Raw genomic sequence first — 16,136 nt, forward strand, 5'->3', positions numbered from 1 at the left:
AAATCCCACCCCCAACCCCACCCTCCCCTAGACAGTGAGCAGCACTCCGTAGCCCCAACCAGGAGTCAATAGTCATAAATCCTCCCCGGGTCCCTTTATCGCCCCGTGCTGAGGCCTGGTTACGGACGGTACGGTAGCTGCGGCGTGGGAGGGGAGGCGAGGTACGTGGGAGTGGAATTGTGGGTGAAGGAAGATGGAACGGTACAGTAGTAGAGAGTAGGATGGTCCGTGGGGTGAAAGGAACGTAAGAGTGGGATGGTCGCTACGTGATGGAAGGGGGAGGGGGATGAAAAGGTACATAGGGTTAATTGGTACGTGGCGGTGGTGCATGAGCTCTGTATACTGAGTGTCATCATTCGACTGCGCAGTGTCACCAAGCTCGATACAAAGTGATATAATTCTGCAAAGGGTGAGATTATACCGCTACAACCTTTAAAGTGACATCATACTGCTAGAAAAGTGACATCACACCTCCACAATTATGTCCTACTGCTAGAAAGTGCCATCACATGCTATAAAGTGCCACCAGATTGCTATAAACTATTCCCATACCATTAAATATGACATTATAGTTTCAAAAATGCCATCATACTGCTAAAAATGCCACCACACCGCTACAAAAGGCTACCACACCGCTACAAAATGCCACCACACCGCTACAAAAGGCTACCACACCGCTACAAAAGGCCACCACACCGCTACAAAAGGCTACCACACCGCTACAAAAGGCCACCACACCGCTACAAAAGGCCATCTCCTACAAGTACTTCGTCAGTTTCACACATCACCTCCGGAGGGCAAGACGTAAGGCCCCAAATGCGATCGTCTTGAAGTATGTCTTTCCAATTATCGTTACTGTCTTGTTTTCCACCTTAACTCCATTCCCATTCCCAGCTTAAGCGATTCCCATTCCCATTCCCAGGTTGGTCGATTCCCATTCCGATTTTTTTGTTTTCATTTCCATTCTCAGTCTGCACGATTCCCATTCTCATTCCCATTTTCAGTTTATTTTATTTCCATTCCCATTCCCAGTATTCACTTCCCATTTCCATTTTTTCGATTTCCATTCCCACTTTATTCGATTACCATTCCGAGTTTATTCGATTCCCATTCCCAGTTATTCGATTCCTACTTCATTTCTAGTTTATTCGACACCCATTCCCTGTTTACGATTCCCATGCCCTGTATATTCCCATTCCTTTTCCAAGTGATTCCGATTTCCATTCCCAGTGTTTTCGATTCCCATTCCCGGTTTATTTCCCATTCCTATTCTCCTTTACTGCATAACTTTTGTCTTCCTATTCCCATTCTTAATTTATTTGACTTCTACTCTCATTCCCATTTCATACGATTTCCATTATTCATCATCATATTCCCGTTTCCAATATATTCGATTCCCATTCCATTCCCATTCCAAGCATTTTCGATTATCATTTCTTTATTTACCCGTAGTTTTTGCCTGATTTCGATTTCTTCCTTGATTCCTCATTCCATTTTCTTCACGTTTTCGCGTCCATCTCCATTTTCTACAACATACTCGCTCTTATATCCAACTAAATCTGATTCCTATATTTTTCACTTTAATCTCAATCTTATTTCTCGCATTATTCCTTTTCTTATCTCCCATTCCCCTCCACCCAGTCCTCACTATGGCTTCCAATTTTACACTGACTAACTCTATTCCCATTTTGTTTTGTACTCATTCTTTCACATTTTCCTCTATGTGTTTGACCCCTCCTCGTGTTTGACCCCTCCTTTCTCTCTCTCTCTCTCTCTCTCCTAAACAAACAACCCTCCCCTCCACTACAACACTTGATTGAAACCTTTTCCTACAAAACTTCCAGGAAAACTCCAACAGGCCGGGAAATTGTCAACTCGCTTTTAAAGGAGTTTCCCCCTGGACCTGAGACATCCTTGAGACCAGGGAAGGAAAAGCCAGGTGGAAGAGTGAAACAGTGAAGAGTGGAAGAAAGAAAGAGTGAATGCCTGAAGAGTGAAGGTGTATAGTGGGAGAGTGAAGGAGTGCATGCTGGAAAAGTGAAATAGTGAATGCTGGAAGAAGGATGAGTAAATGCTGGAAGACTGAAAGAGTGAATGATGGGAGAGAGAAAAAGTGCATGATGGATGAACAAAAGAGTAAATGCTTGAAAAAGTGAGAGTGTGAATGCTGGAAGAGTGATAATGTGAATGCTGGGAAATTGAAAGAGTGTATGATGGGAGTGTGGAAGAGTGAATACAGGCAGAGTGAAAAAAGGACTGCAATCGAGGCAAACAAATGTCAAGTCCAGGTTCCCTATTGGGTGACCACTTCGGGTGATTTCAAGATACATATTTTACCGCATTTATTGTACGCTGAAAAATAATGATAATCCAGCTAAAACAGCATAACAACACGACAGCCTTATGAGTTGTATCTAATGGAGATTTTTATCCCTCTTGTGTTAATAATAATAATAATAATAATAGTAATAACACTGACAAGAACTCACGACTGGTGTGGTGAGTTATAAAAAACTTTCAAAGGACAATAGGGTAGGTAACGCCAATGGATTACAACAGACTGACAACAGACTCTCGACTGCCAATGGGTTAAATCCTGGGGAGTGTGTCAAGGATATTCGATGGATCCTTTTAGTGCTCCTTCCCCATCAAAACGCCAATCTATGGACAAGGGGGGTCTGGATGGTATTGTTAGTACGCTTGGTTATGGTCTGGTGTAGAGGGAATAGCGTAGACACGGTACTTTGGAATGGAACGGTGGACAAGGAGGGTCGCAGAGGGAGAAGAGAATGAAGCTCGAAGGCGAGGGGCAACTTGAAGGAACAGACAGCTCGATTAACCTTAAACCATATCACTAAAAGGGACCTTGTGGTAAAAAAGAGTTATTATATGGTAGTTCTGTCAGCCATTTAGTTATTATCAACATTTAAAACTTGAGAATTGCATGGGTACTCATCTCTAACCATTGCTAGGACATTCAAATACTTTAAACCCAACATATCACAGTGGCTTGCTGGGTGACGCGGGGAGTGGCGGTGATGTAATCGGAAGCACACTCGACTAGAAATCCTGAGATGCCAGGTTCGATCCCCCTGGCCGACCATGAGACCTTTAGGGATTTCTTTACCTCAGTCTGTTCGCAGATGAAACGAGACTATGAACCTTGAGTTTAAAGCGGCGGTTGCATTTCGTTGTCTGGGGGAATGTTTGCTGGGTGCTTTCCTTGTCAGTCACGTCAGTCGTCAGTGACCAACGCATCAGTGCCGATTTCTTCTCATATTACCTTTATTGTTACCCCACAGCCTCAACTTTGTGCATCAAATGAAAATTATTTCTCTGTAAGTTCATTTCCCTAACACAACGTTACTATCAAACTAATTACTCCAACAAACTTTGCCCATTTGAGAGAAAGTATTAAACTCTCACAGCTGTTTGGCTATTGAGGACACTAATATATCTAGTAACTTCTGACAAAGATAGAGAGCGCAGTGTTTAACCCGAGAAGAAAAGCATAAGTAAAAAAAAAAAAAAATGTTAAGTCACTCAGTCCACGATTGGGAATGAAAAACAGAAATTCTTTCTAAAGATTTATCGGTGGTCATCCAACATAGCCATCTCAGCATGACGATGTCTGGTTTATTATGCCTATTTTTTTCTGGGACTGATGGGCCTGGTAATTGAAAATGGGCCAAAACTGGCTGATTTTGTTTGTCTGAGATAAATTCTTGATGTTAAAGGATACAAATTGTCTGAGAAACTCTTTCTCTGCTACTGGTACCCCAAGGAAATTTAGTTAGACTAACGCCAGTCCTTAATGAAACAGCCCTGGCAAGTATTCAGTATGTATTATGGGTATGAGTCGAAATGGTGAAACGTGGTGTATGATAAACAGGATTCCTGGGACTCCGGGAACAGACTGTCAAGTCTAAGCACAGAGTCGAACACATAAAAATCATAACAAATATCCTCAGAGAAATCCTACCATCCAGAGAGCTGAATACCTCCAGACGATTATATTCACCTTTAGAGCGACCCAACGCAGCTAAGAGGGGTTAGAAGCAACCTCCATTAAACCTATCTGAAAAAACTTACGGCAAAGAGAGCGTGACAAATGCCTGAAGTTGCGCTGCGGCCGAGATAAACATTGCCTAACAAATGAGCCGCACTTAATTATGACGCCACAAGTCACACCGGCGCCGGCACACTGAAATATGCGGCTTAATTAAGGCAGCGGTAAACTTGTGTGTGTGTGTGAACAGGTACGCAGTGCTGCCTCGTTTATCCTGGGGTTAATATGATCCACCACACCACTACCACAACCACACCACCACCACAACACATCACACCACCACCACATCACACCATCACAATCGCCTCCAGAGAGTTCTCATTATTCTCTCCTGAAACGTGAGGTGCATGACTCAACTCTTACTTCACGACGATGATGCCTACTTATAATTCTCACTATTCTCCAACCCGATCTATCATAACTGAACAAATCTCTTGCAATTAAAGAGGAAAAAAAATCTCTGAAAAGCCCCGGTATCGTGAAAGGTCTAAAAAAAAAGTTAAATAGTCGTCCCGGAGCTGGAAAAAATAAAAAAAAATAAAGTCCTGGGGCTGAGAAGGTTAAGGATTTCGATTTTCGTTGGACAGTTTTTTTTTTATTTCTTTTTTTAATGAGTTAATTTTTGTCTTTTACAGTTATAACATTCGACTGGACCTGCTAACTGTGAGGCAACTGGTCTGCTGCAGTTATTCTCTTTCAATATGTGCATTGTGTTCTTACGGTCTCTCTCTCCGACAATGACTGTGTGTGTGTGTGTGTGTGTGTGTGTGTGTGTGTGTGTGTGTGTGTGTGTGTGTGTGTGTGTGTGTGTGTGTGTGTGTGTGTGCAGTGGCCAACAATAAACGCCTCAACAGCCACAAGGTTATAATTACAATGGACCAAAACTTAACACAGTGCAATGACAATCTCACTATTATTCACGACCCCATTAATCATCACAGGTATTGCCAGGTAACAGTTGTATGCATTATGAAAACACCAACATATTTATAGAGAAAATGATAAATTAATCCTTTCGCTAGAACAGAGTGGGTGAAGTTGATGGGAAAGGATAGTAAATAAGAATAAAAGGTGTGTGTGTGTGTGTGTGTGTGTGTGTGTGTGTGTGTGTGTGTGTGTGTGTGTGTGTGTGTGTGTGTGTGAGAGAGAGAGAGAGAGAGAGAGAGAGAGAGAGAGAGAGAGAGAGAGAGAGAGAGAAATACAATATCCATCTCACCAGGACCTTTTACCTTGAACCCCAGGCAGAGAAAGTGAAAGACAATGATAACGTGATATTTATTTCATTTTATTTTACAACATGGTGATTCTCTCTCTCTCTCTCTCTCTCTAAGAAGAAGAAGAAGAGGTACACATCCTAACGCACATCATGAATTTTCTATATATTGTCAATGGCCGCCACATCGGTTAACATATCTTCAAAAGAAAGTGCGAAAAGAAGAATAATATGACCGTGGACAAATTACCTTATCCTAAAAACAGACATTCAGACATAAATTACATAACTAATAATGGAAAATGGGTATAGAAGTCTACATCGAAAACGAATATTCTTACTTGTGTCCAGTTTAATATATACTCATAACAGTCAACCATAACAAGACATACGGCTACATCATTTTTAGTCAACAGGTCTGTGAAATGGGAAAAAAAAACACACACACACACTGGGAAAAGATTAACATTACAACTGTGGCTAAAAAATGATCGTATCTCAAAAACGGGCATTCAAATTTGTGTCCAGGGAGTGGGCTACATAAAGAGGTGTATTAATAAGCCACGCACCGCACTCCGTCAACACCGTAACACACTTAATAGCTACTCTGTTGTCGTGTCCCTCTACCCAAAACAACTCCATTAGGGTCTGTATTTATCAAGGATCTTAACCATACTTTTTTTTAACTTGGTCTAAAACTACCATCTCTCCATCTTCAATGCCGACTTGTAGCAATATAATTAACACAAGAATATGTTGCTGGTCAGGGAACGGTGTTATGGAGAGGATATAGAGCCACAGTATCGTCATTCTGTCACTGAGGTCGCAGAAAAAATTCAAAAGAACTTAAATCTTGGAGACGAAAAAACAGTAATATACATAAAAAGGTCTCCAAAGAAGTTTTAATCAAATAAGAAAGTTTTGTTTCTCTTATTATTTTTTCCTCTTTAATATTCACTCGTCTGATTCTGAAATGCACGATAGCTGAATAAGTGAAGACAAAAGTAAAAACCAACTGAAGCTCATATTTTTTTTTTTCCTACTTTAACAGTCACTTACCTTGGTTGTCATGTGTACTGTAGCTATATGAAAACAAATGATCAACTATCACCCTTATGCACAACAAAAGCCCAGACTCTTTGTAAATATGGGACACGACCTCACCTGCACTCACCTGACCTGACCTAGCGGTAAACACAGGGAATGAGTGTTTTGTTTTGCTGGCCAACGGGATTAGTGGGACTCCTCAGGTGGGTGTTAGGGTTTGGTGGTCACGAGGATCGGGGTAATGTTCTGTATCATTTATTTATTGTCACTAACGCTGGTTGTCACATAGTTAAAATGGAGTTAAGTACGTTATAATCATGATGATGATGATGATTATTATTATCATTATTATTATTATTACAACTACTACTACTGATTACTATTATTGTGCACTCTTGATGTCGACTGACCTTAAACCATTTGTGTTCAACGTCCCTTAATCGACCCAGACCTGGACACTTACAAAAGTAAATCAAGTGAGGAACTCCAAAGTTTGGATATAAGCCTCGCAAATATGAGCCGACTGACGGTGGGCGACACGCTATGTACTCTTCCAGTCTAGGTCAAGACCTAGCTTCCAGTAAAATCCCTCACGACGCATCCACGGGTGGGTTAAGAGACAAGCCTCTCACCTTAGAAATCCTGAATGGTCGTCCATAAGCCGGATAAAATTGTACGATTGCTGAAGACCTACACTTTTTCCCTTACCTTATAATAATGTCAACATAAAACCTTAATAGCTTCACAGACGCGGCTGTGGAGTGTTCGTCTGGCGATAAAAATATGGCCCTTGTATAAGGCTTGAAAATCAAACCGTCGACATTACAGTAGGTGCTGTAAATGTGTCCTTTCAATAGAATGGACACTGTACCTCCGCTCAGTGTCGATTCTCCCGCAGACACACCCGTACACAGAAACTGACATAAACATACTTTTCACAACACTGACTTTCAGATCGTTATTCTCAGCAAAGAAACTCCGTCCTCATCTGCACCGCGACAACATGGACAAAGGTTAATTTTGGTTATCGCTCTTCCTCCTAGGAGGTCTGGTTCTGCAAATGAGTTACGGTTACGATACAATCCCAACACAGTCTGTATCCCTGCGACACAGCCATAACATACCCTTAATATACACTATACTTTTGCAATACAGCCTCAGCACACCCTTACGCTACGTCTCCTTGTCCTTACGATCCCTCTTAAAAGCAACGTTGGTGCTGTTAACCCAGATCATTGGCCATTTTATACGTGAGCCAGGGGACCCCGCGGAGATCCTGGCAGACGGCGTTCAGTCACGTCTTGTTGTGGGAGGGGTGGTGGGGACTCTGAGCCCTCACACCTCACAATCAATGGTGTGTGTACTGTACGTGTTTATATATACAGTATATGGAGAGAGAGAGAGAGAGAGAGAGAGAGAGAGAGAGAGAGAGAGAGAGAGAGAGAGAGAGAGAGATTTTTGTTTTTGCTAGTTTCTGTCCTCTCCTCTTACTAACTTTTTTTTCTTTTCTCTTGTATCGTGTGTGTGTGTGTGTGTGTGTGTGTGTGTGTGTGTGTGTGTGTGTGTGTGTGTGTGTGTGTGTGTGTGTGTGTGTGTGTGTGTGTGTGTGTGTGTGTGTGTGTGTGTGTGTGTGTGTGTGTGTGCAAAAAAAATAATAGGGAAGGCCATGCCAGGACGTGAGTAATAAGGAGCAAAATATAACATTTTACCTGTCCAGTTACCTTCTGTCACGTTCACCGTCACACTCACCTGTAAAATAAGGAAACCAATTAGTCACTGAAACACCTGCATTTTTTAACATCACTGTGTTTTCCTACAAGATGCCTAAACCTAAGAATCTCTAATCCCCTCTACTAAAACTCATCCCCACTTCATCACATCATTGCAAGTCGCCCTCCCTCATGTACATCAACAAAGAGTGAAAAAACATCCAGAAGTAAACATTATTATTAAGAATCCACAAATAAACAGAATAGGAAGAAGTGCTACGCGGCCTGCCAATTCCCCAGGACTTCCACCCCCTGGCGTGCCCTGACCTGATATGCCACACTTATCTCGTTATCTCAGTCATTTTCTACCAACCGCAAACGAACAGGTATTTTTCCCACGATGCTTATCATTTTTTCTCACATTGCATATACTTTTTTCCCACACTGGCTACTCTTCTCACAATTCATATCCTTTTTTCATACTGTATGTACCTTTTCTCACAATGATATACTTACATTCACACTACATGTCTCTTTCTTACCGTACATTCCTTTTCCTCACACTACACATAGTATAGAGGTCTTCCTTTTTCTTAAGCTGCATACACCTTTCTCTCACACTGTATATACCTTCTCTTACACACACACACACACACACACACACACACACACACACACACACACACATACATACATATATATATATATATATATATATATATATATATATATATATATATATATATATATATATATATATATATATATATTCACACTGCACTTATCTGTCCTCACTCTGCATATACGATTTCCTTACACTGTATATATATTTCTCACAATGCAAATACCTTACCCCTCACAGTGCCTAAATCAATTTCTCACACAGCATATATCTTTTTCTCACACACATCATGCAATTATTTCCTCACACTGTACCGGTATACACTTTTTTTTCCCTCACGCTTCCTACAACTCCTTCAATATGCAGCAGACCTTTAGTAGCCTAGAAAAAGTCTGTTCTTTCCTTGCATGCAACTGTCACCATCTTGTCATCCTTCACACATATGAAAATGGGATATGTTGTCTTGGTACTTGCGCTGGAATCAAGACAAACTGGCCGGGAAGAAAAACGAACCCTTTCAATCCGATGACATTTTTATTGCTACCTCCTGACGATTTTATACAGCTTAGGAGTGATTTTTCCAGTTGGAGGGGATAGGGACAGGCTTCATTAACACATACAATAACACATGTCTCGCCTGTGTTGCGTGAAATCATCTGGACTTAACAGGACTGAGGCAATAAGACTTGTCCTCCGACTGAAGGGGTTAAAAGAAGATGGTTAAAATTTTTTGCTATGTTTATTCTTTATATTTGTATAAATATGCCCAGTCGGGGTCAGTGTCCAGGCCGAAATGTTGGGATTACATATGTAAAGAATAACGCATTTTGTTCATCACAAAAGGCACAAGACACAATCCTGCACTTTTTCCCACCACCAGGTATCAGCAGAGGTCTACAGGTTGGTTAAGAAGGGAGGGAGGTACAAGCTAGAGAAGGAAAGAGGACAGAGTGAGAAATGAATCTCGGTTGACAAGAAGATTGTAAAATATTGTCAATGGTTAACTTTTGACCTTGGCAGCGGTCATAAATACACTTATCCCCTACTTGAGTGCAATATATAGACAACACTAACTTCTCAGCTTAGCAGGGAGTCTCACAGTCCTGCAATAAATCACAGCGACTCACAGCTTTCCAACACACCATTTCTCATACATTACGCAAGTCACACCTGCCTGACACCCGAGTACTCATATCTTAGGCATATATTCACAAGCACCTGACACACAAGGCTCATAACTTACGCTCTGCTTGACAAGACGAGTACTCATATCTTACGCAATGACACACTACCCAGCACACACGCGTATCATTCCTTAGGCATAACTCAAGAACTTACAACCTCCTGACGCACTAAGTCTCATACCTTGCGCAAATAATCGCAATCACCTGACACACTGGCGCTCATACATTACGCAAATATTCACAATGACTGGAAACAAGAGTACTCTCATCTAAAAAATAAATATCACAATTACCTAACACACAAGTACAAACCTTACACAAATATCCACAACCACCTGACACACGAATGCTCATATCTTACACAAAAATCCACAACCCCTTAACGATATATCTTAAGCAATAATCACAACCAATTGACACGAATACTCATATCTTACACTAATATTCTCAACCATCTGACAAAACTTACGCAAATTTTCATGACTATCTGAAAATGAATACTCATATCTTACGCAAATATTCCCAATCGCCTGCCGCATGCGTTTTGGTATCCTGAGTACAAGGGCATTATTCATCGACCGCTTACCCGAGTAAAGGCGGCGTCGAAGTTAGAGCAGCATTTGTAACGATCTACTAATTTTCTGCCAGACCGATTTATCAGTAAGCGGTCTGATCGGTGTAGGAGTTTTAGTAGGGGGCTCCAACTCACCTTACTCGCCTACCCAAAGCTTACCTTACCACCTCCCTAACCTTACCATTTTCCTACAAGTCTAACTTACCTATCCACACATGATCTTCACACTTTCCTTAACTAACCATTTTTCTAACCTTACAATTTCCTTAACTTAACCATATTCATAGCCTTACCAAATTCCGAAGTTAATTCCCTAACCTTACCGTAAACCTTCCTAGCCTAACCATACCTCCTTCCTATTTTTGTCATCTTCCTAAACTTACCTTAACTTTCCTAGCCATACCACTCACAACTGAACCTTACTATCTTCCTAGCCTCACCACAATTTACCTCTCCTAACCTTCACTCCTCCCATACTTCTTAACTATACCAGAACCTGTTTCACCTACACAATCTCGCCATTAACCTAACCTGAACACATAGCTATACTTCTTTTACATCAACCTGGCCTAGATTTTCGTCCCTTTTCAACTTATTTCATGTAGCTCAGGGACAGAAAAATAAAATACTGAGGCTCAGTATCCTTTCCACAGCACTTCTTAGTGTTCAGCACTATATTCTTGTGCTGATTTCTCGCAACAGCTCAGCACTGAAGAGAGATGGCAGAACTTTAGGTTATTAACGCAAAAAGAGTATATTGGTAGGAGGGACATGAGTGGCGGTGGTGTGAAAGCTTAAATCAAAAGTTTCTATAAGTCTGGGATGGAAGACGGGGAGTGAAAAGGGTGGGCTAGGTAGACAAGACTGGGCGGGAAGGGATGGAATGATGGTGGGTGGTTGACAGGGAGGGGAAGAGTATAAATGCAGCGAGGGCAGGAGCTGTATGTTGGCTGGCATTTGTGAGGTCAACGTATAACTCAAACATAACTCCAAAAAGAACTTGAAAACCAACATGAAGAAGAGAGACCACCTGATGCACGGGCACTCATACCTTAAGGCCAGACATTTCTGTTAATTGAACTTGTGGAAATACTAGCTAGAATAAATACCAGAACACCAGGCAATTTCCAGGATCCCGGAAATTTATTGTTCCAGATGTAAAAATTAGTTCTGGGTGACTGATGAGACGAGGTTACGGCAGCAGGGAGAAAAAATAACTGCAGGGGGCGAGAAGTGAGTTAACACCTGACCTTTGAACACATACAAACACACACACACATACTCTCTCTCTCTCTCTCTCTCTGCATTCATATATGGCATGGTCTCAACAAAGGGACCTCCATACTGTACCCACACACCAACTATCTCCCCTGCCACGACACGCCACCCTCCCACATGCGCTTCCACCTCGTCCCTCCACAAGATATTCCACTACTAAATCCTACTTGAGTTAGCGGAGTCTGAGGACGAGGGGCTGTAAAACTGACTGACAGCTTGATAAAATGTGCAAATGACTAGACGTTTGAGAGATAAGCTTATATTTGTGATGTGCTCAGCTTAAAATTGGTCAAGAGGTTTTCAGTCGACACCAGCATCTGCCGTATAAAGCTCGTGTTCTGCACCTTGACTGTGAGGAGTTAAGCCAACATATAAGTAAATAAATAAGTAAATAAATAAATACCGGTACATAAATAAAATCTATTAAATGAAAATCCATAGATGTCTCAGGATTAGCTTGAACTTGCGATCTGTCTGGATCTCTTCTAAGGTGGATGGAAGTTACGCCGTATCTAAATTAAACCAGAAAAGATTTTATCATGTACGCGTTCCTAGGTACTGTTTATACCCACTGGCGGACGGGAGGTCACTCGTAAACTAGGTGAATTCCAGTCAGTCCAAAAATGAGTATGGTATGAAAGTTGTGAGGTGTCGAAAATAAATACAGTTGGATTTGTTTTTTACTCTTAGAAATAGGAAGCCTCTCCTAAAGTAAGTAAAATAATCTGAGGGTAGCCAAGTTAAAACACATTCCATCTCTCCTATTTCTCACGTTCTGGAAAGGGCGATGATGAGTTCTTTAAGTTTATTTCTTGCTGTCTACACACACTTTCATTCAAGTTAGGAGAGACCTCTAATTGGGGAAAGGTTAGAAACGGTCTCCATTAAGCAACTTCAGTACGGACGGTCCCCCCATAAGTATAAATCTTGAACAACTGTCGTGCAAAGACAAAAAATTTATACAGAAGACGTCACTATGCCAAAAGCGTCAAGAAGCAGCCCGTGTATCCATCCACTCGCCCATCCCGCAGTTATCCCTACCCATCGTCACGCGTGCCTCATTCCGTGCCTCGCTTACATTATCCAACATCAGTTTACAGAGACGGGGCACACTCCCTAAATCACACCCACACCATTACCGTCACGCTGCCTCGCTATCTACACCGCGTCGTCCACCCCTTCTACACAGGCACACACCCTTTTTACATCTTACCTCTCTTGCTCCACCCTTCACTTCACGACCTTTCAACTCTCCTCTCCCCTAGCCTTTTCTCCCCTAATCCTAGTCTATTCTTGTCCCAGTCCTGGCATATTCTCGTCTACCCTTGCCTGTTCACGCCTTGGCCTATTTTGGTCACAACCATAGCACGTTCTTGTTCCAGACCTAATCTGTTCTCACTCAGATCCTAACCTATTCTTATTCCAGCTCTAGCATATTCTCATACCAACTCTAATCTATACTCTTCCCAACCCTAGCTCATTCTCTCCCCATTAATAGCCTATTCTCACCTTAGCCTGTTCTCATCGCAACCCTATAACCTATTCTCACCCCAATCCTAACCTATCCTCGTCCTAACAACAACCTATTCAAGCTCTTCTCGCCCCAGTCCTAGCCTCTGTTTAACCCTAGCCTATTCTCCTCATAACTCTTGCCTCTTCACGCCACGCCAAACTCTATGCTAAACTGGTGGGAGGGCACAGGTTGGCTTGAGCACGCCACCAGAGTTATGTAAAGCTAAGGGGAAAAGTTTGCTCGTATTACCTAAACTGCTACACGGGAGAGAGAGGGAGGGAATAGAGGACTTTGATTAGTTCCAGACTGAAAGGCGTTAACCCCTTCAACACGATGACGTCTCGATTTATGCTTGCTACCGTGTCACTGGATGATTTTATGTTGCTACAAATTATTTCTATAAAGTCCAATAAAATCGTTTGGTCATAGTAGGAATAAAATACATCCCCATATACGTGGACGGGGGAAGGGTGGGGTTGGCGGGGAAGATGCGTGATGTATAGTTCCGGGGAAAAGACTAAGAGGTATTAACTCGTTTCAGTACGGAATGTCTCTCGTAAATTCAATACAATTATCTGGTGGTAAAAAAAAAAAAAAAAAAAATGCTGCACACGGGGGAGACAAGAAAAAAAAGAACGGTGGAGAGGTATCGGTTCCTAAAAAAAAAGAAGAAAAAAAAAAAAAGAGTAACAGAGGAGGTTAATAAGGAAAGCTTCAAATTCTTTCACTACAAGAAGTCTTTCCTTAGCTACATAAAGTCGTCTGGCGATGACAATAAAAACAACAATAAAACGTCATCGCACTGCAGGAGTTACGACGCGTGACAAATCAAACGACCTCCCTCGACCACCTCGAATTTAGTCATTACCTTCCAGACTCAAAGACGGTTTTGCTAAGCCCTGACACCCGACCAGCAAAGCGCCAAATTCGTAAACCCTCTTAGGATTAAACTGGGTATGAGACGGCTTGCTTATTCTTTAACCTTCACTACAGCTATCAAACATTTCATAACCAAATCAGATTGAATGCGTATACTGTATAAGTGACAAACTAAAACTCATGACTTCTTACAATAATAAATGACTACAGGAACTTCTCTGCTGTGAATTTTGGCTAAGATCTTTTATGAATACCTTCTCAGACTAATCTTTGCAAACCCTCAAGGGGAAAAAAGAAATCCGACCTGAAGTTATCGGTCCCAATCGTCCTTTCACCCTGTGGCTAATCAAGAATGTCCCTCCGCGTCCGCAACAACCCGGCAGCATCCATACGGTCGATACCTGTAGGGGCGAGAGAGAACACCACAGCCCCTAGGGACGTATGGGGGTTACGGCTCCTCGTCCACCTATATAACCTACCCACCCTTCCTTCCCCCAGGGCACGAATGGGGGAGCGCAGCGTGGCGAAAAGGTTACTGCTGCGACAACACTCCTCCTTCCCCTCCCCTCCTTTTCCTCTATCCTGTGTGACGTTTTCATTACCGTCGCGGTCGCAGCTCCTGATAAGTGAAAAGATGAGGAGGACTACTGAGGGTGGGGTTGCGTCTGCCAAGTCACCACTCTGAGTTAACAGTTTCTTCTCAAGGCCGTCATTATACCAACACGTGCAGTTGTGTGTTACTTCGGTAGGTGTGTGTGTGTGTGTGTGTGTGTGTGTGTGTGTGTGTGTGTGTGTGTGTGTGTGTGTGTGTGTGTGTGTGTGTGTGTGTGTGTGTGTGTGTGTGTGTGTGTGTGTGTGTGTGAACAATATAACACAGTGTGGATCCGACTTTAACCAAACTATCTGGAAATGCTGATGTAAGCCAAGGGGTTGGCCCATTATTTTGAGGGCTAGAGGTAAACCATCCAGGGTCAGCTTCAAGTGTTTGGATCCGACTTAATCCAAACTTTGTGGAAGGGCTGATGGTATGACAAAAATCAGTAATCAATCAAAGGTCAAGGTCCAGATCACAAGATATGGTCAAAAGTTCTACACAGTAACTTAAACAGTAATGACCTGGTGTGAGCGAAACTTGATGGAGTGACTGAGGGTCGGCCAAGGATGGTGCGATTCAACTCTGAGAACAACAAATCAAAAGGTCATATCAAAGTTTTTATTCAATTTAAGTCAAATGTTCGCCCCTCAGACCAAATGCAGGACAAGGGTGTTGCACTCTCTGCGGGCTCTTCTTGGTTTGAATTAATCCTTACTTCCATCAAACGACTGTAATCTGTTTGGAAGGAACTTTTCCATCTGAAGGAAATTGGATGTCGCCTTCATTAACCCCCTGACTATTTAGGTACTCTTCACAAGCCGAATAAAATGGTCTGGTGGTTGAATGAATAAAAAAAAAAAAAAACACCAACAGACTGAAAGGATTAAATTGTAAAGAATGATTATAGTCGGATGGAAGAGTGGGCGGTACGGGGTGGGGGACAACGGGTGGTAAGAGTCAGTGGTAGGGCAGGGTGGCATTGATTTAAAGTGGTGGGAGGAAGGCAGGGTGGGAAGGGTTAAAGGAACGGTAGGGTGAAAAGTGTGAGGTATGGTGTGAGGGTGACAGGGGTGAAAGCTGGGTGGAAGGATGTCATTAATTAATGGTGGCGTGAAAGATAGGAGGAACCATGGTGACTCAGTGGCTCTCCCGTTCGCCTCATGATCTGCGGTGCCATTAGTATAGGTTCAAATCCAGGCCGTGGTAGACATACATAGTAGGTGCTGGAAGCATGTCTTTTCATATGTTACCATACGTTCGCAACCGGCTGACTCAGACCGGTGACATAAACAGAATCTGACACGAACAAACATACCAGTAAAACACTCCGAATTTCACGTAAACTACTATGACTACACGTACACCTTCCTGATTCCTGATGGTTCGGTCCCGCAGTAGAGCTCATACAGACTGATACAGATACAGATATCTGCGTAGGAAGGCATGGAGGAGG

The 16,136-nt window shown here is 42.4% G+C and overlaps 1 protein-coding gene across 1 annotated transcript in view; it reads right to left on the reverse strand.

Moving 5' to 3' along the window:
- Positions 1-2,986: 2,986 nt before the first annotated feature.
- The window catches only part of LOC145414906 (protocadherin-like wing polarity protein stan), a 114,555-nt gene continuing 101,405 nt past the window's right edge, over positions 2,987-16,136 (reverse strand). The window contains exons 3-5 of the mRNA XM_080284321.1: positions 8,051-8,078; positions 6,457-6,466; positions 2,987-3,133 (exon numbers count right to left, since the gene is read on the reverse strand). Of these exons, the coding sequence (XP_080140447.1) occupies positions 2,987-3,133; positions 6,457-6,466; positions 8,051-8,078 (185 nt within the window). The remainder of the gene's footprint in view (positions 3,134-6,456; positions 6,467-8,050; positions 8,079-16,136) is intronic.

Source organism: Coenobita brevimanus, chromosome 101 (assembly GCF_032717465.1).
Source record: "Coenobita brevimanus isolate Jiangsu-jjx chromosome 101, ASM3271746v2, whole genome shotgun sequence".
In the NCBI taxonomy this organism is placed as follows: Eukaryota; Metazoa; Arthropoda; class Malacostraca; order Decapoda; family Coenobitidae; genus Coenobita; species Coenobita brevimanus.